Genomic DNA, 25,786 nt, shown 5'->3' on the forward strand with positions numbered 1-25,786 from the left:
CCGCGTTGTAGAGTTGCGCGGCAGAAGGCGGAGGTAAACAGAACTTCGAGATAGCTGAAAGCCACGTTTTGTCAAGGCAGCGGTTAGGTCATCCAGAGTCTTGACCGTTCTAATGATCTCAGAACATCGTCGCTCATCAGCCGCGGAACCACCTATTATATAGCGATATCCACTATAACTTTGTGAAGTCGGTTCTCATCAACTATCGCTGGCCTGCCCACAGTTGATTTTCGGAGTTGTTTACGTTGGTCTTCGTCTAAGTTATCCAACATTCGTTTGTAGTTATCCCGGTACCGTTGTTGCTGCTCTTTGTTTTTCACGCAGTTTTTGAGTTCAGATTTAAGCCCATCCAGTTTCTGCTGTTTCTGCTTCAGATCCCTACGCTCATCCACTGATAAAAGTCCTTGGCCTTGACGTTTGGACAGATAATTCACTTCATCTTGTACAACGTTACGGGTGGCGTCCAATGCTTGTTTTTTCGGCGCTAGCCGCACCTTGGTTTCCTCAGCTGAGCTGGTAGTCGCAACGGGTTGCACGGGTTTCGTCGGTTTGGGTGGTGCCACGGGTTCGATAGTGCCATCAGTCTCCTTCTCTGCTTGTAGTTGGTCTGTCGCCGCTGTCGGTACCTGAATAAAATAAAAATCCCTATTACTTTCCTTCACCTAGAGAACATTTTCAGACAATCATCAAAAGTATCAAAAGTAATTCTCCAAAAATCTCAGGAGGAAATCGGCTCAATAAACCCGTTTAATTCAAATCCCCCGTCTGTTGAACTTTCCCGTCACGTGGTCACCACTAATCAGCATCGTCAGTGAGTAATCGTACGATTATATTCTATATATTCGATGATATTCTAGTTCAAACCTATCAGTGGCGGATCCAGGAATTTGCCCTATGGGCGCGCGGAAAAAGGCCTGATGAATCTCATTTGCACCCGCCCCGCACGACGGCCAAAAAGGGGACCCATAAATCCCCGTAATAGTCGAAAGGGGCGCCTTAGACACCCTGAGGGGGCAATTGCCCCCCCCCCCTACGGCCTGGAATCAGGGCGGTAAGCGTGGATGGTGTAAGCTACAATGCAAATTCATAGCAGCGGAAATGGGAACACTACATTTTGGTGGCAGGAAGCAGCACTGTATACAACGAGACCGCTCAGAGAGCGGGACTTGGCGAAAAGACGAAACGACGTGAACTTGGTGTCAAATTAAAGCCAATCTATGGTTTCATATAAGTGTTTAAGAGGAACTATAGCGCTAAAGTACAAAATATTTGATTTATAAGGGTTTGAAAATACGGTGTTACCCAGGGGTAGGGGGTTTTGACTTTTCAATGTCATCAGAGGTCAATGATTTTGGTACCAAATGAAAGCCAGCATGCGACTTACTATATGTGTTTTAGAGGAAGTTTTGGTCTAAACCTAAACCGTAAGGGCCGATTTTGATAAAATTGACCTCTGGTCAATGACTCGGAGCCAAATCCAGAAAAAAAACGGACGATATTTCTTAAAGCTAGTACCATTGTACCAACCTGCAACAGCTCCAGTTTTTGTGGAAATAGTTGAATCTGCTATTTAGGCATTTCGGGATAGAAATAGAATGTCGTTCCCGGTTGTGACTAAATGGCATAAAATTTGCCGTGTGTATACTGTATTATCGCCCAGTCAACACGGAACGCACGCCAGAAACAATATCTTAAAAATTGCTCATTTATTACCATGATTACAGTTTCAACATAATTTATAGATAGATAAGTTCTCCTATATATTCTGAATGATACATTTTCATGATATTGAGAATATTAGCTGTATTTGCAGGGAATTATATTGTGAGTCGCATCACTCTCATTTGAAGGACATGAAAATGTACATACCTTTGACCAAAATGAAAGCATCCGGCCCTTTCGTTCTAGTTCCTTCTGTTTCCATTCTTGTAGCTTTTCCGTCACAGCAAGCTGAATGTCGTGTTGCTTTTTCAGTTGGGCCCATATTTTGGCGACTTGTAATTGCACAGCTTGTTTAGAAGTTGAGGGGTTTGCCTTGGAAAATCCGTCGATTAAACTCTTATATAGCTTTTCTTTTATATTCATGGCCGCCATGCTTGAAATGTGTGTGGTTCATGCGTTTGCCCACCAATCACGCGACTGCCGACAAAATGGCGTTTCTTCGGAAGGTAAAGGTCACCCCAGCTTGCAACCCCACCTGGCGAATCGTTCATAATCACCTCAACCTATGGTGCACCGCAGTGCGCAAAACAGATGTTCTTTGCCGCAGCAACGATCGCGTGTTACTCTAGGCTGATTACTATTTTGCCGGTGCTCACATCTATTTCCGAGATCTGGTTCCTGTTCATGTTGCTTTGTTTCTGATTATTTTTTCCTTGAAATTTAAGAAGTGTAAAACAGTTTTTAACTATTTATAATCTGGATAAACATATATTGTTATGCTAGTTTCCTGGGATTATATTATATTGTGGCGGACACGAAAGCCCACTGGCGTGGTGACATCATTCCGTGCACCAAGTGGGCGGCGGCCACGCCCTAGGGGTAGGCGTGGCCTCAGGATATACACTGGGCACGCAGCCCGGAGCGCGCCAGTGCTACAGTGACCTCTTGTCAATAAAGACACTTTTGTTTAACCGCGTTGTCCGCTTCCTCCATGGTAGCAAGTCGCACATGTAGCACCGCGCTTCATTGGTGACTCCGACGTTTTGGTCAGCCGTCACTGACCACCCGAACCCGCCACAGCCATGGCAACCAACGCGGTAGCGATAAAGCTCCCCGAGTTCTGGGAAGCTCAGGCGGAGATCTGGTTCCTGCAGGCCGAAGCCCAGTTCAGGCTTCGACGCATCACGGCGGACGAGACACGCTACTGCCACGTGGTCGCCTCCCTCGGGGCCGGCGCGGCCGCCCGCATTGTGTCGGTCCTGAGGAACCCACCGGCCCACGACAGATACGGGGCGATCAAGAGTCTCCTCCTCGCCACGTTCAGCCTCACCATGGACGCACAGGCCGATTGCCTCTTGGATCTCCCCGAGCTCGGTGACACGCGACCGTCGGTCCGAATGGACCATATGCTGTCGCTCATGGGCGACGAAACCCCGAACGCTATATTCCGGGCGTTATTTCGATGCCAGCTGCCGGCACGAGTCCGCCTCGCGTTGGCCGGTTCCGCGACAACAGAACCCCATGCGTTCGCGGCCGAGGCCGACAAGTACTACACGGCTTTGGACACGCGGGCGAGTTTTGGTGCGGCCGTAGCGGCTCCCGAGCCCGAACCTCCTGGGGGTGCCCACCCCTGCTCTGAGGGGCGCCTCGTGGCGGCCGCCACGCCCCGCCCACCACCACCGCGGAAACCGCGGCCTCCGGCTTCGCCGCAAACCTGGTGCCATTTCCACGCTAGGTTCGGCCACGAGGCTCGGCAATGTCGCCCGCCGTGCTCATTCGGCAGGTCGGGAAACGCCCGGGCCGGCCCTCGGTAGTGGCACTGAGCGCCGGCCGATTAAACAGCCTCCTATACATAATGGACACCTTATCCGGGCGCCGTTACCTGTGCGACATGGGAGCGCAGGTGAGTGTCGTTCCCGCCGGTACGTCCGACAAGCAGTCCGCGGGCCGGGGGCCCGCACTGCTTGCCGCCAACGGTACGCCCATTCGCACGTATGGAAAACACTGCCTTTCTCTGCGGTTTGGAGGGCAGGTTTTCCGGTGGTCGTTCGTCACTGCCGACGTGCCTATGGCACTGCTCGGCGCGGACTTCCTCTGTGCCAATGGCCTGTTGGTCGACGTCAAGCACAGAAGGCTTGTCCAGGCTGAGACGTTCAGCTCGCTCGCGTGCGTGCTGCCCGCCTCGTTGAGCAGCTCACTGAGCGGCTCATCGAGCGGCTCGCCGAGCGGCTTGCTGAGCGGTTCCGTTCCGGCCAGGTTCATCTGCACGCTTCCGGCAGCGAACGAATTCACCCCCCTCCTCGCGGGTTTCCCGGCCCTTACGAGGCCCACCTTCTCGGCGGGGACCGTCAAGCACGGGGTGGAACATCACATCCCCACCGCCGGGCCACCGGTCTATGCCCGGGCATGCCGCCTCGAGCCGACAAAGCTCGCGGTAGCTAAAGCAGAGTTTGCTACGCTGGAGCGGCTCGGCATCGTGCGGCGCTCCGAGAGCACGTGGGTGTCGCCGCTCCACATCGTGCCCAAGCCCGTCGGGGGATGACGACCGTGCGGGGACTACCGCCATCTCAACGACGCCACCACCCCCGACCGCTACCCCGTCCCCCATATTCAAGACTTTTCCGCCCACTTGGCGAATATTTCCTTCTTCTCGAAGGTGGACCTCATACGCGGTTACCACCAGGTACCCGTCAGGCCGGAGGACATCCCGAAGACGGCTGTCATCACGCCGTTCGGTCTTTTCGAATTTCTTCGGATGCCCTTCGGTTTGAAGAATGCGGCTCAGGTGTTCCAGCGCCTCATGGACAGTGTCTTGCGCGACTTGGATTTTGTGTACGTATACCTGGACGACATCCTCGTCGCCAGCGCGTCCCGCGAAGAGCACCTACACCATCTCCGCACGCTCTTCGAACGTCTGGGCCAGCACGGCCTGATCGTGAACCCCGCCAAGTGCCGGTTCGGTGTCGCAGAAATCGACTTTTTGGGGCACCGCGTCACCAGGCATGGGGCCGTCCCCCTACCGGCCATGGTGGAGGTGGTGAAAGGGTTTCCGCACCCCCGCACGATCAGGCGGCTCCAGGAGTTCCTGGGCATGGTAAACTTTTACCACCGTTTCCTGCCCCGCATCGCCCAGCTCCTGCGCCCCTTGCACGAGGCCCTCCGGGGGAAGCCGGGCAAAGGTGACGTCACCTGGACCGAGCACATGGACGCGGCATTCGTGGGCGCGAAGCTCACCTTGGCTAACGCCACCATGCTCGCGCACCCGGCGCCCGATACACCGATCGCCCTCACCACCGACGCCTCGGACTACGCGGTGGGTGCGGTGCACGAGCAATGGGTGCGTGGAGCTTGGCAACCGCTGGCGTTCTTCAGCCGGCAGCTTCGCCCGCCCAAACGCCGGTACAGTACCTTCGACCGCGAGTTGCTCGGGCTCCACCTGGCGGTCAGGCACTTCCGCCATCTGCTCGAGGGCCGTGCGTTCACGGCCTTCGTCGACCACAAGCCACTGGTGTTCGCGATGGGCAAGGTCGCCGAGCCGTGGTCGGCCCGGCAGCAGCGTCACCTCTCGGCCGTGTCCGAATACACGACGGACATCCGGCACGTCGCGGGGAAGGACAACCCGGTGGCGGATTGCCTTTCCTGGTCCGTTGCCCACGCGGTCCACCTCGTCATCGACTATGCCCGGATGGCGGCGGACCAGGCCGCCGACCCCGACGTCCAGGCCTTGCGGACCGCTGCTACGGGCCTCCGCGTCACCGAGGTGCCGTTCAATGGCACGGGCACGGCCCTCTGGTGCGACATCTCCCTCGGGCGGCCTCGCCCCATAGTGCCCGCGGGCTGGCAGCGCCGGATTTTCGACTCCATCCACGGCCTGTCCCACCCGGGCACGAGGGCCTCCCAGAGGTTGATCGCCGACAAGTTTGTCTGGCATGGCCTCCGGAAGGCCGTCCGCGGCTGGGCCAGGACGTGCCTCGCGTGTCAGCGCGCGAAGGTGCACCGGCACACCCAGGCCCCATTGGCCCCGTTTGCGGTGCCGGACGTCGGTTTGACCACGTTCACGTGGACCTGGTGGTACCTCTGCCCCCCTCGTGGGGTTTCACCCACGTCCTGACCATGATGGACCACACCACCCGGTGGCCGGAGGCCGTGCCTTTGGCGTCAACGACGGCGTCGGACGTCGCGCAGGCGTTCATCGCCACCTGGGTCGCCCGGTTCGGCGCCCCCTCGGACATCTCGTCCTACCGCGGCCCCCAGTTCACCTCGGAGCTCTGGGGGGCGGTCGCACGGGGGCTCCGGGTCCAGCTGCACCGCACCATGGCCTACCACCCCCAGGCTAACGGCCTGTGCGAGCGGTTCCACCGCTCGTTGAAGGCCGTGCTCCGGGCCACCCTCCGCGACGGTGGCTGGGTCTACAGGCTCCCCTGGGTCCTGCTGGGCCTCCGGACGGCGCCCAAGGAGGACCTGCGCGCATCCGCGGCGGAGTTGGTCTTTGGACAACCGCTGCGGGTGCCGGGCGAGTTCCTCCCCGACCCCACGGCACCTTGGTCCGCGGCGCAGGAGCGCTCCGCACTGCAGGAGACCGCCCGGAGGTTCGCCCCGGTGCTGACGGCGCACCACGGGAACCCACCCACGCACGTCGCCCCGGAGTATGTCTTCGTCTGGCACGACGCCCACCGGACACCACTGCGGCCCCTGTACGACAGGCCTTTCCGCGTGCTGGAGACCGGGGTGAAATTCTTCACCTTGGACATCGGCGGGACTCCCGACCGCGTCTCGGTGGATCGACTCAAGCCGGCCCACCTCGACGTGGACCACCCAACGCCGGTGGCTCGGCCCCCATGCCGGGGCCGCCCCCCGGCGGGCGGACCCCCGGCACCGCCCAGCACCGCCGGCACGCCGCCCCCCGGTCCGGCACCCATCCCGGGTACAGCCGGGGGCAACCCAGCTGGCATCCCTGCACCCCGGACGCCGCCGGTCGCCAGAGGGCGCTTCGGCCGGGTCATCCGTTTGTCCCGCAAACTGGCCCTCCAGGTGCGCGGGAATTCTGGGGGGGCGCGTGTGGCGGACATGAAAGCCCACTGGCGTGGTGACATCATTCCGCACACCAAGTGGGCGGCGGCCACGCCCGAGGGGTAGGCGTGGCCTCAGGATATACACTGGGCGCGCAGCCCGGAGCGCGCCAGTGCTACAGTGACCTCTTGTCAATAAAGACACTTTTGTTTAACCGCGTTGTCCGCTTCCTCCTTGGTAGCAAGTCGTGCGCGTAGCACCGCGCTTCAATATATCACATTATTTTATTTTGCCAGTAAACATCTACTAAAATGACTAAGCTCCTCCCCAACCCCCTAACCCCCAACCCTAAATTCTCCCGTCACCCTCCGCCCCCCCGCCCCCCACCATGTTTCAGAAGTTGCACTGGTCTGTGCAAGCAGTAGATCGCAAAATGTATATTCGGGGGGGGGGGGGGGGGGTGTAGTGACCGAACGTTACGAAGCGTTACGAGGGGGTGGGGGGTGTCAAATTTCGGGAAAAAAAGCGTTACGTAATATTTGAATGGCCCCTTGTGATTGCTTATCTTGGTCCTGTGAGTGATCTGCTTCCGAAAAGCGATGTACGTTATCGTTCCTGATTTGTCTTTGCTGCCGTAAATTTTATTTTCTCTGTGATGATTGTTCTTCGTATTAAATGCTTACTCCTGTGTGATTTTTTGTGATCATTTTATTTCTTTCAATGCTGCATCTCAGGCTCCCGTAGTTTTGAACCTACCATCTTTATTTCCGCACCCCCCCTCCCTCCCCACTGTTTCCTATACCCACTCCACATCACCATCCACTCATCCCATTATTCACCACCCTCACTTTACTTCCTTCCTTATACATTATATTTAATAAAAATACATAAACCACAAAAAACCGCCCCTCTTATCCATTCTTACTCTTCCTCCCCTCCAGAGGGGTCAATATATGGTTGAACCCCCAAAAAATTGATACAAAAGGTTTTTCAATGGATTCTGGTACCATTGGGCATGCTGAATAACATACTAAAAATCTAGTAACATCTGACTTCCGGAAAGGGGTCATTTTCAAGATGGCGTCCAAGATGGCCACCAGGAGCTTAAAATGGCCATATCTCAATTATTATTCAACCTAGAAAGGTGGTTTTGGTGTCTAACCCTAGGTTTTAGGGCCCAAGGAATCCAATTGAATCAATAAAATTACCATCAGTTAATTATTTATTGACAAGTCCAAGATGGCATCCCAAGGTGACATCCTGATCCACTAAAATGGCTCTGTCGAATAGTAGTCAACCTAGAGAGATTTTTTCAGTGTGTATACCTAGGTTTAAGGCACCCAGGAAATCAACAAAATTACTTAAATAAGCACAAAGTAATCAGGTAATCCAGTAAGCCAGGGTTACCAGCCCATTAGGCATTTGTTGTCTTATACAGTTAGTCGCTATTCATCGTCATCCTCCGACTCACCAGCTAATGAACCAAGTGTGTGTTTCAGATTGGAGATAAGAGTGTAATGTGTCTACACCACTGCCACCTGTGACTCCAGTCCACAGTATTCAGTGATCATTACAGACAAAGGTTTGTACAAAACTGGAGGTCTGACACGCGGAAGCGGATTGTCTGAAGAGCAGAGAGCCCTTTGGACCATGTCAAGCCCCATAACATCAGAGTACAATATCGCAATGCAGGAGTTCACAAACCTGTCATACATGACATCTGAACAGCACAAGGATTTGACGGAGTCAAGGATGAAAAGGGACGCTGCTGACCTGGAGGAGATCAGTTCAAAACTTGTAGGATGCTCACCTTTCTCGCCAGACTCTTCATTAAGTGTTGTGGCTGGTGTTGTGGCTCAGGAAGGTGTGAATGTGCATGAATATGAGTCTGTTGGATGCAAAATCATGCACAAAATGATTGGACAGTATGCATTCACATTCTCATTCAGTAGAAAGGATAAAGCCAGAACCTTTGGACAAACATCAGCTATAAAGGTCGCTCCTGATCGAACCATTGATTCTGCACTTCTTTTTCAACGTTTCCTGGTAGTCCCCCAAACTGGGGAGCTATCATTGCAGGAGGTTATGAGTTATGAGCTCAGTCCTTTCCCTCCTGCCCTCTTTGAAGCCAGAAACATCTTCCGAAAGGCTGATAAGCCACAACTAGCTCACGCGATCTGTGATCATGCAAGTGATGCCATCCTAGATTCTGTACCAGAAACGGAGATCCATGTCCTTGATGGAGGTTCACTCCTTCACAGAATACCATGGAAGAGTGGAGAAAGCTATGTTGAAATAGCGCAGTCATATGCTGACTTCACCATCCAGCATTATGGTTCAGCTACGACCATTGTCTTTGATGGCTATGAGGAAGGGTCGTCCATTAAAGACAACACGCATCAGAGAAGAGGACACAATATTCATCCCATTGTCAGCTTCACTGCTGATACAAAGTTCTCAGGCAAGAAGGAGGAGGTCCTGTCAGGCGATATCAATAAACAGAGACTGATCGGGATGATAAGTGATGAACTGAGAGAAAGGTATTGCACTGTGGTCAATGCACCTGGAGATGCTGACGTAGATATAGTAAAGGCTGCAGTGGAGGCATCTCTTCTACACACCACTACACTGATTGGAGAAGATACTGATCTCCTTGTCTTACTCCTTTACTATGCGCAGGGAGACAGTAAGAGCCTTTATTTCAGATCAGACAAGTCCAAAGCTGATGGCAGTTTTAAAGTGTATGACATCAACCGTCTAAAAGAAATCCTCGGACATGACATGTGTTCTCAGTTGATATTCATCCATGCCATGACGAGTTGTGACACGACTTCTCGGATTTTTGGTGTTGGCAAAAAGACTGCTTTCCAGAAGCTTGTAAAAGGAGACCCTGTCCTTCGGTCTTGTGCCAACACATTCACCATCCCAAACCAGACCACAGAGGTGATCGATGACCTTGGATGCCGAGTAATGGCTATCCTCTTTGGTGGCAAGTGCAAAGATTCCCTTGCAACAATGCGATATAACACCTTCAGCAAGAAGGTTGTCTCTGCTTCGTCTTTTGTAACACCCGAACGTCTGCCCCCAACTGAATCTGCTACCAAACTTCACTGTCGTGGAGCGTACTACCAGATCATGGTGTGGATGGGAAAAGAAGAGGGTATGGATGCCATGAAATGTGGGTGGAGCCTGCAGGATAATCAGTTTGTCCCACTTATGTCAAGAATGAACGCTGCTCCAGACAGTCTCTTGAAGGTCATTCATTGTAACTGCTCCACTGCCAGCAAGACACTCCGCTGCACTTGTCGACGATATGGACTACCATGTACTACTGCCTGTGGACCGTGCCAACTTGAAGAATGTGACAATCCACATAACAAGTTTCTTCCAGAGGAGTCGGAGGATGACGATGAATAGCGACTAACTGTATAAGACAACAAATGCCTAATGGGCTGGTAAACCTGGCTTACTGGATTACCTGATTACTTTGTGCTTATTTAAGTAATTTTGATGATTTCCTGGGTGCCTTAAACCTAGGTATGCACACTGAAAAAATCTCTCTAGGTTGACTGCTATTCGACAGAGCCATTTTAGTGGATCAGGATGTCACCTTGGGATGCCATCTTGGACTTGTCAATAAATAATTAACTGATGGTAATTTTATTGATTCAATTGGATTCCTTGGGCCCTAAAACCTAGGGTTAGACACCAAAACCACCTTTCTAGGTTGAATAATAATTGAGATATGGCCATTTTAAGCTCCCGGCGGCCATCTTGGACGCCATCTTGAAAATGACCCCTTTCCGGAAGTCAGATGTTACTAGATTTTTAGTATGTTATTCAGCATGCCCAATGGTACCAGAATCCATTGAAAAACCTTTTGTATCAATTTTTTTGGGGTTAGGTGAGTTTTTTTCGTATATTGACCCCTCTACTCTCACTCCATCAACTTAAGCCTTTTTAAACGGAAATTTTTAAATGTTCAATCTTCCCACTTACTTCCCCAGTGTCACGCCCCCTCTTTGCTTTCTCAGCGTCCTGAACCTTCTCTGCTTCCCCAGTATCACACTCCATCTCTGCTTCTCCAGCATCCCACTCCATCTCTGCTTCTCCAGCATCCCACTCCATTTCTGCTTCTCCAGCATCCCACTCCATCTCTGCTTCTTCCAGGTCCGGCTCCCTTTCTGCTTCCCCAGCATCACGCTCCATCTCTGCTTCCCCCGGCAACCCACTCCCTCTCTGTTTCCCCAGCATACATGCACACCCCATGTCCCATTCGACATCTTCCCACCTCCCCCTCTCCATCCTCCCCTGGCTCCTCCCTCATTCCCACTCCCTGGCAAGAGCAACCCCCCACGCCCCCTCCCACCACCATCCCATTCCTAACTATCTGGACCTCCAACATACAAGGTCTTCACTCAAATATTTGGCATATCTCTCCATCCAGGCTGCCACTCGTACACCTGATATTATCTGCCTAACAAAATCCTTCCTCCCACAGGATGTCCCTCATTCCTCGGTATCTGTACCGGGGTAGTATATCTTCCAGTTTGACAGGCCTGAACCCCATTCCGATGGCGGCGTAGCAGTTTATGTCAATAATTCAATTTCCCACTGCCCACATGCAAGCCTTCCCCTCATAACCCCCAGGAGTACCTTTGGTTGCGCTTTCCCCTCCACAACCACCTCCTGTTTGTCTGTGTTTTAACGTCCTCCTAACGAACAGGTGTGACTCCATTTGCATCTCCCACTTTACCAACACTGACAAACTTTTAACCACTCATCCCAACTCTCTCTTCCTCGTATGTGGTGATTCAAACTGTCACCATGCCAATTAGCCTGGTGTTGGTACCTCTTTCACCAAACACAGCACAGCAACAAAGGACTTCTTTGACTCCATGGGACTGATTCAATCTGTGAATTTTCCAACCCAGGTTTCTTCTAATAACCAACTTTCCTGCTATGTCTGCTGTTATTCCTCTGCTCCAATATTGGTTCTTCAGATCATATGCTTGTGACAGTCAACTTTGGATATTTTTAGAGCACTGCCTCAGTGCCATTGAGTCTGGTGATTCACTCAAGCTGACTGGCAAGGACTGCAAGCCACCATCTCACTTCCTATATCTCCTGCCCCCGATATTAACTCGGCCTGGTAATTCTTCCACAGAAACCAGCTCTCTGTTATGCAATGATTCGTCCCATCTCGTCTTCCATATCATCCATTCCTCCTGCCCAAGGTACACTTAATCATGCGATGAGGCAGTTGCATTGAAATAACTTGCATTATTTTCTTCTTTTCCTGGAAAACAAATCCACCCAAAGGCAATCTCAATGCATTCCAAAAAGTCTGAAACAAGTGTGTCCACTCTCAGGAAAGCCATAAAACAACATCTGCCCAATCTCGAGATTGAACTTTGTCAATTCTGTCTCTGGGGTATGCTCCCCTTCCATCCCTTCCTTCATGTCAAATGACACCACAGCCGACTGCTCGTGAACTCAACCGATGTAGTCACACGCAACTTCTTTGGACTCTGTCTTTTTCACCTGAGAAGGTGGAGAAGTTTCTGGAAACCCTCAACTCAGTTCTGCAACTGACCTGGATTGCATCAGCACATGTGCCCTAAAAGCCTGCTCTGCTGCTCTTGCACATCCTCTTTCTGTTATATTCACCCTATCATTTGCCGGAGGTCATATTCCATCTGCCTGGAAGTCAGCCAACATCATAGCATCTTACTGACTCTGGAAAATCCTCGTTAACTCTTTTCTGACGACTCCACTCTCTTCCGTAACATACCTGAACCTTCAAATTGGCAGGCAACTGCCTCTTCCCTCTCTGTAGACATTGGTAGAATCAGGAGCTTGTAAAGCACTTGGAATATGTCTTTCAATCCCGAGAAATCTCACACTCTCACTATCTCTCTGAAAAGACCTTCTGATGAAACCCCATCTATTTTCTTAACAATCCTCTTGATGAAGTTTAGTCAGTCACACTTTTGGGCCTCACCATCAGCCATGATCTTCTTTGGGCAAACTACATATCTCAGTTGGTTCCCAAAGCCAGTCGCTAACTGGGCATTCTTCATCATGCAGTCTTCTTTCCTTGCCACACCTGAACTTTTATCGACCCACAAAGCCTTTATCCCCAGCTTCATGGGGTACTGCTCTCCACTCTGGGCTGGCTCCCTTGCCTCACACCTTGCTTAGCTTGATGCCAAGTAAACAAAAGGCCTTCAAAGTCATTGTAATCTCCCACGTTGAAGCTGAGTCTATGGGCCTATCACTTTTACATCGCCGACAGGTCTGACCTCTCTCTGTCGTCTACTACGTCCTTTCTGGTATTGCACCCTCTGCCCTTTCCCTGCTCTCTCTCCCTCCCCCAGGTATCTGTGGGGTGCACGTGGTCTGCCAGTAACCCCTCCTGGTGAAACTACCTAATCCACTATCCTACTCACCTTCACTCATTCCTTCCTCGTTTTTCCCACCTGTGGAACCAACTTCCTCAGTCTCTTCAATCCCATTCTTCCCTCGAGTACTTCAATACAGCTGTTCACCACCATCCCCAGTCTTCTCCCATCCACAACCATGATCTTTTCTACCCTCATCAACTCTCCCCAAGCCATCCTCATTCCAGGTGCCAGTTTTGCCTTCAATTTCTGAGAGTTTGTGGCTGTATCCATCTTGTCACTCCCTGAGTCCTCCCCTTGCTCTCATTCATCTGCGCATCCCTTATTTTTCCCCATGTCTCCCTCTATTTTGTCCTTCAAGCCTGCTGTTGGTACGTTTCCCCCTATCTTTCGACTGTCCTTTTGTTCTGTTACGTCCTGGTCAGTTATTTGCTCTTGTATCTCCAAGAGCCTCGACACTGTATTCAAAAAATGTAATTACAAAGAGCTTAGGTATGGTGTGTGTATGTGTGTGTGTGTGTGTGTGTGTGTGTGTGTGTGTGTGTGTGTGTGTGTGTGTGTGTGTGTGTGTGTGTGTGTGTGTGTGTGTGTGTGTGTGTGTGTGTGTGTGTGTTTCTTACCATCAATGCCATCAGTGGTTGAGGTATATTTATTATCCATGCAAAATGGGGAAATTCTCCTTTCCCCTTCCTCACATCACCCTTTAACACTCCATGTCCAATGTCCCACATCTCTTAATTCCTCTCTTTGCTTTCATCATCTCTTCACCTTCTTCCACATTTTTCATAATTCTGTGATCCCAGGTTCAAATTCCATTGATTAGATTTTTCCGTTGTCTACTAATGTCTAATTCATCAAAAGGGTACACTGCTCTGTCATGTCTCAGTCCAATATCTGATATATGTGCAACCTCTTGTATGAGCCTTATATTATAAAAAAAATAATAAAGTAATTTACCAGAAAGAACACATGCTCTCTTTAACCCCATAATCCCCTGCGGAAATGCAGTATATTGAAAAATCTCAATTTTAAATTTCACAGTTTAGCTTTCCCACCGAACCCCCCACCCCACCCCCCACCCCACCCCCCCTCCCACCCCCTCCTCCCACCACCTTAACCTCATACATATATGTGACATTTATTTGGCCTTCCGGTTAATTTATGCAATTCCCATGCAAACTCTCTCTCCAGACATTATGGTGTACAACAACAAAGAAGAAGACTCCGTGTAGCAATTACCATTAGGATTTGAAAAAAAACTACAACCATTACCAGTTTGTGGTGCTGTGCCAGCTAAATTTACCCTACCTCCCCATCTTTCATCCTGCACTCGTTCACTTTGACAGATTTATCCGAACTTTAAGTTTCACATTTATAAACACAAACCGTCAACCTTTGCCAGATAAATTCCAGGTGAGTGAAACAGGAAAGAACAGGGTTCATTAACTTATTCTGGATGAAGGTTACTTCTATTAGGTTGTCAAAACATTCCCCATTATTGTCTACATTTTCTGGTCGACAAAAATGTGTTAATGGTGTCTCTAATGGCTTTATTGATAAATAAACAAGAAGACGTCATGCACGATACTTGAAAAATCTGCCCCCCACCCCCAAGAAAAAAAAATCCATTGATACAGAAAATTGTCCATTTCATCAATATTAAAATTGACAATCTTGATCAAAGCTCGGGTCAATAGGAAGAAAAGTGACGATTTTTCAGATGAAAAATGATGATTTTGTAATGTTGACCTTGAGTTGACCTTTGACATTTTGACCTCAAAAATATTTAGTTTTCCTATTTAGTGACTCAATGTGCAAATGCTGTTCAATTTTCAAGTCAATCGGATGAAAATTGAGGATTTAAAAAACTTGGCCTATGTTGACCTTTTGGCCTATGTTCACCTAAAATATAATTTGTGGTTGAATTCAGTGACCAGATATGCAAGTCATCTTCAAATTTCAAGTCAATTGGATGAAAATTGAGGATTTTAGAAATTTGGCCTCTGTTGACCTTTTGGCCTATGTTGACCTTTTGACCTATGTTGACCTTTTGGCCTATGTTGACCTCAAAAATACTTGGTGGCTGAATTCAGTGACCAGATATGCAAGTTGTCTTCATATTTCAAGTCACTCGGATGAAAATTGAGGATTTTAGAAATTTGGCCTATGTTGACCTTTTGGCCTATGTTGACCTCAAATATACTTGGTGGTTGAATTCAGTGACCAGATATGCAAGTCCTCTTCAAATTTCAAGTCAATTGGATGAAAATTGAGGATTTTAGAAATTTGGCAAAGTTGGTGACCTTTGGCCTATGTTGACCTTTTGACCATTTGACCCCAAAAACAATAGGCTTCGCAATTGGGACGACCCACACAACTTGAAGTTTCGCGACGATCGGTTTCGAATTGTGACCTGTAGGCCGGTGACAAACAGACAAACAAACAGACAAACAAACAGACAAACAAACAGACAGACAGACAGAACCACAAACGTAACAGACCAATATACTTGAAAAATCTTCGATTTTGCAAGTAATAAATAAAAACAAGAAGCTCATACTCTAGGGTCCCCTGCCTTTTGAGTGGTATGCAGAATATATCTCTGTAACATGAAAGCTAAATCTTAAACGGTTTTTGAAATATCCGTACGAGCTTACCAAGATGGTTGCCATGGCAACAAAATTCCACCAATCACAGCTGTGATCTAATCAGGTTGAGATAATGTCATGAGGAATAGATATCTGGAAAAGGAAAGCCAAATGTTCAACGGTTTTTGAAATATCAGGTACACAAAAGTACATGGACAGATGATCGGTCGAACATCTCTGATCTTGTCGGAGGGGCGGGGGACAAAAAGGTTAATTAAAGCATATCTGCAGCAATTAATGAGCAGACTTTTACAAGTATTCTCACTTAATATAGGCATATCTGGTGTTGGCCTAATGGTTAGGGCGGCAGGCTTTGGCTCCTAAGATCCTGAGTTCGAATCCTGTTGAATTAACGCCAGGTGAGGTTGATTTAACCTGTCATCTTTCCGAGGTCAGCAAATGAGTACCAGATAACTGGTTAGAGAGAGGCATTGCAGCAGATGTGTCCACCAAAAAATAATGCAGCCAGCAGCTGGGTGGCTGCACATGAGGCACCACCACTTAATATAGGCTTTTAATATTTGAACAACCATTTTATGTTTCCAGATTTCTTTTACACAGTTCACAAAATTAGTTTGTATCTCTAGCCCACTGGACTTTTACAATCAATGTTGCACTCTTATCCAAGCCACTCATCAACATTGTTCATTTATAAATTAATTGATTATTATGATTCATAATTATTATTGTTATTCTCATCATCATCATCATCATTTGGATCAGCTTTGAGGACAAAAAAAGTCATAATTCTTATATGTTTATATTTTCCACCTTAATTCAAATGCCAGTGCTTAACTGCCTTGTTTCTGTTGCTCTGCAGGTACGACATCTGCACTTACAAGAACAAACCTTGTGGAACTCTGGGTAATATATTAAATGTACCTTCACTGTTACTGCTGTCTGCAGTTTAGTCCTTTATTTTGTTCTGGCTACTTGTCTTCTTCACCTGATAATATTTATTTCGTGAATCGTTCTGGGTAGGTTTGACCAAGGTCCACATATTGTGCTTCATTTGGAGCATGGTCACATTTGAGCCGTAGTCACATACGATTCAATTTGTGCTATTGCCTGGAGCGTGTATCACCATGCTTTACACTGGGAGTTAAATGTGGCTGTCCTGTCTACATGTAGGTTGTAAAAGTTACAGTTCCCATAGTATCTTTTTTTTTAAGTGGGCCACCTGTGCACTGACCAGTCTTTGCCTGGAGTTAGCTGTATAATTAGATAGTCATTGTCGTGTATAGATAAGACACAGGACATGATGTCCTCCTTCAGTGTCTACGTTTGTGTAAGTTTTTTTTTCTGAAAATGTTTAAACTTCAAAGTTTTATTGTTTTTTTCATTATTGCAGATCATTGCAAAATACTTCATTTATTAAAAGTAACTATTATGTGAACATTTCGAGTACTATACACAAATTACACATGGGGAGAAGTTAGGTATCAGGCTGCGTTTTTCTGGCTCAGGCTGCGAAAATTATTCATAAAACGTAACGTTTATCAAGCATAAACCATATATTGACAAAGCATGCATGCTTGACAAATGAAGAGACAAATTCAGATATTTTGTTGATTTTTTTTTATCTCAAAATGTGTAACAAATTAATTCAAAATTAATTAATTAAAATTAATTAATTCAAAATGTCACTATGGTACTTTTCGCCGGTCAGAGTACAACTACATTGACAAGGTCAAATTTATAATCGTAACAGGCAGCCCCATAATGTAACGGACCACCACTAAATGGGAACTCGGACATCGAAGCCAGTACATCGGGAAGAATCGCAGAACTGTTGGAAAGCATCCGTAAATGAAAATGTACGTTAAAAAAAAACATAAACGCATACGTTAAAAAAATTAAAACAAAAGAAAAAAAATCTTAGTCAACATCTAGCATTTGAAAATTGTAATTTCTATAACTGTAAAATGTGAAATAACCATGACAATAATGTCCGTAAATGAAAAACAGAAAAGAAAAAGCATCCGTAAATAAAATTTGCATTAAAAAAACGTAAACGCATTCATAAAAAACCTAGCATTTGAAAATTGTCATTTCTATAACTGTAATATGTGAAATAACTATGACAAGAATGTCCATAAAATGAATAAAAAGCATCTGCAAATGAAAATGTAGGTAAAATATCGGAAAAGCATCCATAAAAAACATAGCATTTGAAAATTGTCATTTCTATAACTGTAATATGTGAAATAACTATGACAAGAATGTCCATAAATGAATAAAAAGCGTCTGCAAATGAAAATGTAGGTAAAATATCGGAAAAGCATCCATAAAAAACATAGCATTTGAAAATTGTAATTTCTATAACTGTAAACTGTGAAATAAAAAATCTCATTGAAAATGTACGTTAAAAAAACTATAAACGCATCCGTAAAAAAAAACCTCAATTGTTATTTAGCAGGAGGTCAATGATGCTTGCCTATAATCATAAAGCTTCTATTTATTATGTACCTACATACGAAGTATGGTTCATTATTGCTTACAATGTGTAAGCATACCACTCTAGTATAATAGTACGACTGTTTAATGCAACGTGTTTTCACGCATAACCGACAGGATATTTCATAGTGCAAAGTATTTAATGCAGTGTTTTCACACATAATCGACAGGATTTCTTTTTAAATACAGAAACAAGTAATAACTGGAACGTCACTCGGTAGAACGCATATCTCCGCCAGGCTGAGCAATTTACATTTTGTATCCCACTGATAGGCCGGATCTGGATCCAGACCTCAACCAAAAGCTAATCGGCTTCTTTTTATTACCGAACCAACTCTCCCATCGAGCTTCGTCCAAATCCGTCCATGACTGTTTGAGATATCATGCTATATATCATTGTTGGCCCCATCTCTCAATGGTGAAGAATCACTTTAAAATAATTATAGTATCCGGATCTTCACCAAAATCGACCCAAACATCCTTTTCACACACCCAACCTATCCACCAAGTTTCGTCTGAATCCTTTTCAATAACGTTTTTGAGATATCCTGCACACAGACAAATAAACAGGGGTGAAAACATAATCTCCGTCCACCTTCGGTGGCGCAGGTAATAACATTTAAAACTAGAGAGTTCCTAGACCAGGATAACCTGTGCAAGTTTTCAATTTTAATAAAATAATGATTTTAAAGATCGTTTTAAAAAATCCAGAAGTTTAGCGCGATGAAACAAACTTTTACACCGCGCTTATATACTGTAATAAGATGACGTTGAATCGCAGTTCAAGAGATGGAGGCTTTATTGATCACCAAAGAATGCAGCGCCAATCAGCATCATACATAGCCATATTGGAAGCCTCTTCATCACCCAAATACTGTACCCTCTCACATAACATGCACTGTCATGATATATATATATATATACAATATATAGCATGGTTCTTGGAAATATTATGAAGACGATTTGTGTTCTACAGTCTTCAAGTATATAATTCATCTTAAATAAAGGTCTAAAGAGGTTTGAAGGCATAAAAATAAATTAATTCCGAGTTTTACCCCAGTGTCTATTACATCACCCAATCTCGCATGTTACATTAATTCCACCTTCGTGCCTGTTATTTGTGTCCTTTATAACGTCCATAAAACAGTAGGTTTCTTGTTTGGAATGATTTTCAATTTTATTTGACTGTCAGGCAAGCAGACAGAGTAAAAATATTATCTAATGACTCTATGCATGTGTGATCGAGACAAATTCACAGCCACCTCCCTTCTCGCCCATGCCAGTCATCCCCCACTGCTCATAACTTGAATGGACTTTACAATGGAGAATTACCTCCTTCCCTTCTATGCTTCAACACTTGTTGAGCTTCGTTTGTGAGGAGTCCGGCAGCACCTCCGTTTTTGAGGAGACCGCTAGAATTTGGAATTTGGAAATTGTGCCAGCGATAGCTCAGCTTGCGTACTTTCGTGAAGGACACCTTTCGGTATTTAACATCCACCAACTAATGCCATGGGACGTCAGTTGAATCATCCAAGGGATTGCACATTGATGACTCACCCTGTCTTTGAAACACCTGGATGACAGTTTAAGGCTGGATTGAGATTCAAACCCTGGCTAGACAGCTTAGAGGTGAGTGTGCGTACCTCTAGGCCATCCTGCCAGCCCCAAATGATCCATCCGTGAGTGATTCATTGAAATTAGTGGATGATCTGTGAAGGTGTACAACTGTACATACAGTGCATCCAGAAAGTATTCAGACCCCATCACATTTTTCACATTTTGTTATGTTGCAGCCTTATGCTGAAATCGTTTAAATTCATATTTTCCCTCATCAATCTACACTCAATACCCCATAATGACAAAGAGAAAACAGGATTTAAGAAAGTTTTGCAAATTTCTTAAAAATAAAAAACTGAAATATCACATTGACATAAGTACTCATACCCTTTGCTATGACACTTGAAATTTAGCGCAGGTGCCTCCCATTTCTCTTGATCATCTTTGAGATGTTTCTACACCTTGATTGGAGTCCACCTGTGGTAAATTAAATTGATTGGACATGATTTGGAAAGGCACACACCTGTCTATATAAGGTATCACAGCTGACAATGCATATCAGAGCAAAAACCAAGCCATGAGGTCGAAGGAACTGCCTGCAGAGCAGTCGAGTCGATTGTGTCGAGGCACAGATTTGGGGAAGCCTACAAAAAAAATTCTGCTGAATTGAAGGTTCCCAAGAGCATCGTGGCCTCCATAATTCTAAAAATGGAAGAAGTTTGGAACAACCAGGACTCTTCCTAGAGCTGGCCGCCCGGCCAACCTGAGCAATTGTTGGAGAAGGGCCTTGGTAAGATAGGTGACCAAGAACCCGATGGTCACTCTGGCTGAGCTCCAGAGATCCTGTGTGGAGATGGGAGAAACTTCCAGAAGGACAACCATTACTGCAACACTCCACCGATCTGGGCTTTCTGGCAGAGTGGCCAGACAGTAGCCTCTCCTCAGTGAAAGACACATGAAAGCCCGCTTGGAGTTTGCCAAAAAGCATCTACAGGACTCTCGGACTGTGAGAAACAAGATTCTATGGGCTTTCAATGTGATATTTCAGTTTTTTCTTTTTAATAAATTTGCAAAACTTTCTAAAATCCTGTTTTCTCTTTTTCATTATGGGGTAATGAGTGTAGATTTATGAGGGAAAAAATGAATTTAAACAATTTCAGCATAAGGCTGCAACATAACAAAATGTGAAAAAGTGAAGGGGTCTGAATACTTTCTGAATGCACTGTAAGCAAGCTTTAAAATTTTATGTTTATCCTCGGTGTGCAAATTATAACCATTGACACATCTGGACTGTTTTTACCTGCGACATGTCGCAGATCTACAATAACTTCCCGTTGCTGTTGCTGTTGCTCTTGTTGTTGGGGTTCTTGTTGGGTGTCTATTTTTGAAATGTGCATCCATTTGTCGGACTGCTGCTGGACCACACATACATCTGTCGCTTGACTCCACCCACCATAGCTCCGAACCAAAATTATATGGCTGCCATCTTGGTTTTCTGGTGGGCCTAACACATTAGGCCTGTAGGCATTTGCTGATTATACACTGCCCGGGTTTGTTGCATCAGAATTCCATTGGCTTTGTTTGGGTCGAATGTCATTCACAATGAGAGACCCCAAAAAATGTAATCATCTGTCAAATCATAGTACTGTTTAATCAAGCCGTCAGAAGGCAGGGTATCTCAGAATGCTTGGTAATCAAGTGTTATGTTATGTAATGAAGTGATACATTATGCAAATTACTTTAAAAATAGCGTTGCGTAATTTTTGATCGGCCCCGTGTTGGGGTTAAGCAATCCGTGACTATGTGATGAATCAGCTCATTCTGATTTAACCACGGGGAGGGTGACATGGATAAGAGGTTTCGAGTTTAGTTTTTAATCACGCATTAAATGTGTTTCCCAATCGTACTGTTCATATTTTGCGAGTGTTTCAAATGCACGTTTCCCAATTGGCCCGTTACCGGAGTTTGCCGCAGGTTGTGACAACAGTGCGGTCATTTTTGCCAGTTAAAGGGCAATGTGACTTTTTGTAAATTGGGAGAAGTAGTATTGCAGCAGCTGGGACAAGGTGCTGAATGGCCATATTCATGTGATGTTAGAGGCCATCTACATATTATAGATACAAAAATATCTGTTGTTCATCAGATTCATAATGTTTCATACATGTCCACTCCCGCTCCTCTAATTATGCCTATCTTCTCCCAACTCCTTTCCCTTTTCTCACTCTTTATTTCTCCAACCATCAAATTTCTGTCCCATCCCTCCCCCCTTTTTCTGAATTTAAATTGTCTTGCAATTTTTATTTTTCATTTTCCGGCCATTTTCGTAATTATCAGTTAAATTGCAGTCATTTTGAAGGCAACTTTGTCAGTTTTTTCCCCGTGTCTTTCTTATTAGTCCCCTACCGGTGTACACCGGAGGGAACTATAGGTTTGCACGCCGTCCCTCCGTCCGTCAGTCCGTCACGCAAAGAACAGTTTTCCGGACTTTTTTTCTAAACTCTTAATGCTAATGATTTCAAACTTGGCATATGGTTTCCTCATGATAAGTTACAGATCGAGTTCGAACTTCACGACGTTTCGATCATTTTTGAGAAAGTTATGGCACTTTGAACTTTTGGAATTCTGATAATTCTGATGATCCTTAACTCAGTGCCATTTAAAGTTTTAATTTCCTTTAAAAACCAATTTCTCTGCAATAATAGGACCGATTGACATAACATTTTCACCATATGATGGACTCGGTCTGTAGAATATTTTAATGTTAATTATGACGTCACAGGTCACGTGGTTCGGTCGCCATATTGTTTTTCGTGAAAACATGAAAACCCCTTTTTCTCTGCAACGGCTGAACGGATTGAGGCCCAACTTTGCAGGCGGAATCGCATACCCATGACGAACAAAAAAGTCAGCGAGCATGACGTCATGCGTCACATGGTTTCAGAGTTATGATGTTTTTAAGCATGAACCTTTAAAACTGAGCTCCTCCCTCATTTTTGATCCAATCGAGGGGAAACTTCACAGATCTGTTCAGCATATCAATCTACTAAAATGTCGTTTTGGAATTTGCGATAGGGCGCGTGGTTTGGCAGATATCGTTAATTAAACGAAAATATTTTTAAAAATGGATATCTCTTGTTTATTCTAGAGTTCTCCTCAAGCCGCACCGCGAGCCCTCAGCCTCGTCTCGCGAACGTTAACAGCACGACACAGCGCACGCTTTCCGGAGGGGCGGAGCCAAGCCGAGCAACATATATATACACATCGATCATTGATCGTGAACCGAAAAATATAATAAATTACTGATGGTTTCAGAGTTATGACGTTTTTAAGCATGCACCTTTAAAACTGAGCTCCTCCCTCATTTTTGATCCAATCTGGGGGAAACTTCACAGATCTGTTCAGCATATCAATCTACTAAAATGTCCTTTTGGAATTTGCGATAGGGCGCGTGGTTTGGCAGATATCGTTAATTAAACGAAAATATTTTTTTAAATGTATATCTCTTGTTTATTCTCGAGTTCTCCTCAAGCCGCACCTTGCGTCCTCAGCCTTGTCTCGCGAACGTCAACAGCACGACACAGCGCGCGCTTTCCGGAGGGGCGGAGCCAAGCCGAGCAACATATATATACACATCGATCATTGATCGTGAACCGAAAAATATAATAAATTACACATGGTTTCAGAGTTATGACGTTTTTAAGCATGAACCTTTAAAACTGAGCTCCTCTCTCATTTTTTATCCAATCGAGGGGAATCTTCACAGATCTGTTCAGCATATCAATCTACTAAAATGTCCTTTTGGAATTTGCGATAGGGCGCGTGGTTTGGCAGAAATATCGTTAATTAAGCGAAAATATTTTTTAAATGGATATCTCTTGTTTATTCTCGAGTTCTCCTCAAGCCGCACTGCGAGCCCTCAGCCTTGTCTCGCGAATGTCAACAACGTGACACAGCGCACGATTTCCGGAGGGGTGGAGCCAAGCCGAGCAACATATGTATATACACATCGATCATTGATCGTGAACCGAAAAATATAATAAATTACACATGGTTTCAGAGTTATGACGTTTTTAAGCATGAACCTTTAAAACCGAGCTCCTCCCTCTTTTTTGATCCAATCGAGGGGAAACTTCACAGATCTGTTCAGCATGTCATTCTACTAAAATGTCCTTTTGGAATTTGCGATAAGGCACGTGGTTTGGCAGATATCGTTAATTAAACGAAAATATTTTTTTAAAATGGATATCTCTTGAATCGCTAGTACCTCAGACCGTGAGTTGGTAATAATTTATATAATTCACACAGTGCAATACGTGCAGGCCGCTCCACGGAGCGACCTTGTGGGCTTATCAACGAGACGAGACGTGACACACGTGTCTCAGCATACCTCAGATCAAGTTTGAAAACCAGCATCAACCGTGCATAAATTTGCTTATTCGATCATTTTTGACAAAGTTATGGCACTTTGAACTTTGGTAGGGGACATGTATTGCAGCGCAATACTCAGAATGCTTGTTGTATTAGAGTTATTGTATGGACATATTGCATTGCCTTTCTCTTTTCAATTCATCACCACGGCTTGCTCTGTTCTAGCTAAATACACACCAATTACCCTCCCCCCCCCCCTTCTCCTTTTTCCACCCCTTACCCTCCATGTTCTCCCACCCTTTTATACATCTACGCATGATTCCTCTACATTAGCAACTCCCTCTGCACCTGGTAGCACCAATCAAGCTTGTATAACAGCTTCAGTGTTAGCTGCCTCTGCTCTCACTTTTTAATGAAGAAGTCAATTAGCATATCAAGTGATACACAAAACTAAAGCTTGTAGATTTGCAGCCACATCTTTCCTGGATGCAAACTCCACTGATGTGCAGACTTAAGTACTGTATCATGGCAAGCTGAGACATTACCTGGAGCATGAACCACATGTGTAAGACAACTGCAGATGCATTGAGTAGATCTACAAAACTGTGTTCAGGAAAGCTTCAGCTTGGATGGGAGATCATGGAAGTGACTTTAAGAAGTTAAGATGAACATAGCATCATGCATTTATTTTATATAGCGCTTTTCAGGAACCCCAAAGACGCTTGAGCATCAACTCTGGAGCCTGGTTACCAAAGTTGTCACTCAGTGGTCAGTTCTGTGTTGGCTTGGTGGTGTGACTTCCTGGTTGTTGTTTTGTCAGGAGATCTTTCTTGCATCATGTAGTACTTGGAAATGTACTGAAATTGTTATTTTTTGAGCATTTCCGTGTTGCCTAATTGGTGAGAATTCCAGTAAAAGGCTTTCTCAGAAGGCCATTAAACGAGTGTGTATTTAAATAGAGGTTCAGCATCACAAAAAGAACTTTTGAGGTTTACATTTGGCTACCTTCATCCTGCAGTTAGCTTCTGCTTTGAGTTCGTTTTAAGTCTTCCTTCGTCTGCTGCTTGTAGAGTTGAACTGGTCAAACTTGGCCAACAACTGTGGTTCTCCATGTGAATTTCCTGCTGTTTACCATGTTTAACATTGTGTGAATTTTGTGCTGAGTTTTCTTTCTTTCTATATGATTGCACAGTTGGATATTAAACAAATATTGAAGTTATAAAGAAAATTGTAGACAAAACAGACACATAAATGCATAGTTTAAACTAACATCAGGACATGTCTCCAATATGATTTGTCTGTAGTTTTAACTAACATCAGGACTGGTCTATATGATTTGTATATAGTTTTAACTAACATCAAGACTTGTCTCCTATATGATTTGTAGGTAGTTTTAACTAACATCAGTACTGGTCTCCTATATGATTTGTCTGTAGTTTTAACTAACATCAGCACTGGTCTCATATATGATTTGTATGTAGTTTTAACTAACATCAAGACTTGTCTCCTATATGATTTGTAGGTAGTTTTAACTAACATCAGGACTGGTCTCCTATATGATTTGTATGTTGTTTTAACTAACATCAGGACTTGTCTCCTATATGATTTGTAGGTAGTTTTAACTAACATCAGTACTGGTCTCCTATATGATTTGTCTGTAGTTTTAACTAACATCAGGAC

General features: G+C 45.8%; 1 protein-coding gene across 1 annotated transcript in view; it reads left to right on the plus strand.

Annotated features, from left to right (window-relative positions):
* LOC137423610 (A disintegrin and metalloproteinase with thrombospondin motifs 6-like) overlaps positions 1 to 25,786 on the plus strand; it is a 353,906-nt gene that overhangs the window by 182,207 nt on the left and 145,913 nt on the right. The window contains exon 12 of the mRNA XM_078770793.1: positions 16,545 to 16,588. Within this exon, the coding sequence (XP_078626919.1) occupies positions 16,545 to 16,588 (44 nt within the window). The remainder of the gene's footprint in view (positions 1 to 16,544; positions 16,589 to 25,786) is intronic.

The sequence above is a fragment of the Myxine glutinosa genome, chromosome 1 (genome assembly GCF_964187855.1).
Source record: "Myxine glutinosa chromosome 1, kmMyxGlut1.1, whole genome shotgun sequence".
NCBI classification, from domain to species: Eukaryota; Metazoa; Chordata; class Myxini; order Myxiniformes; family Myxinidae; genus Myxine; species Myxine glutinosa.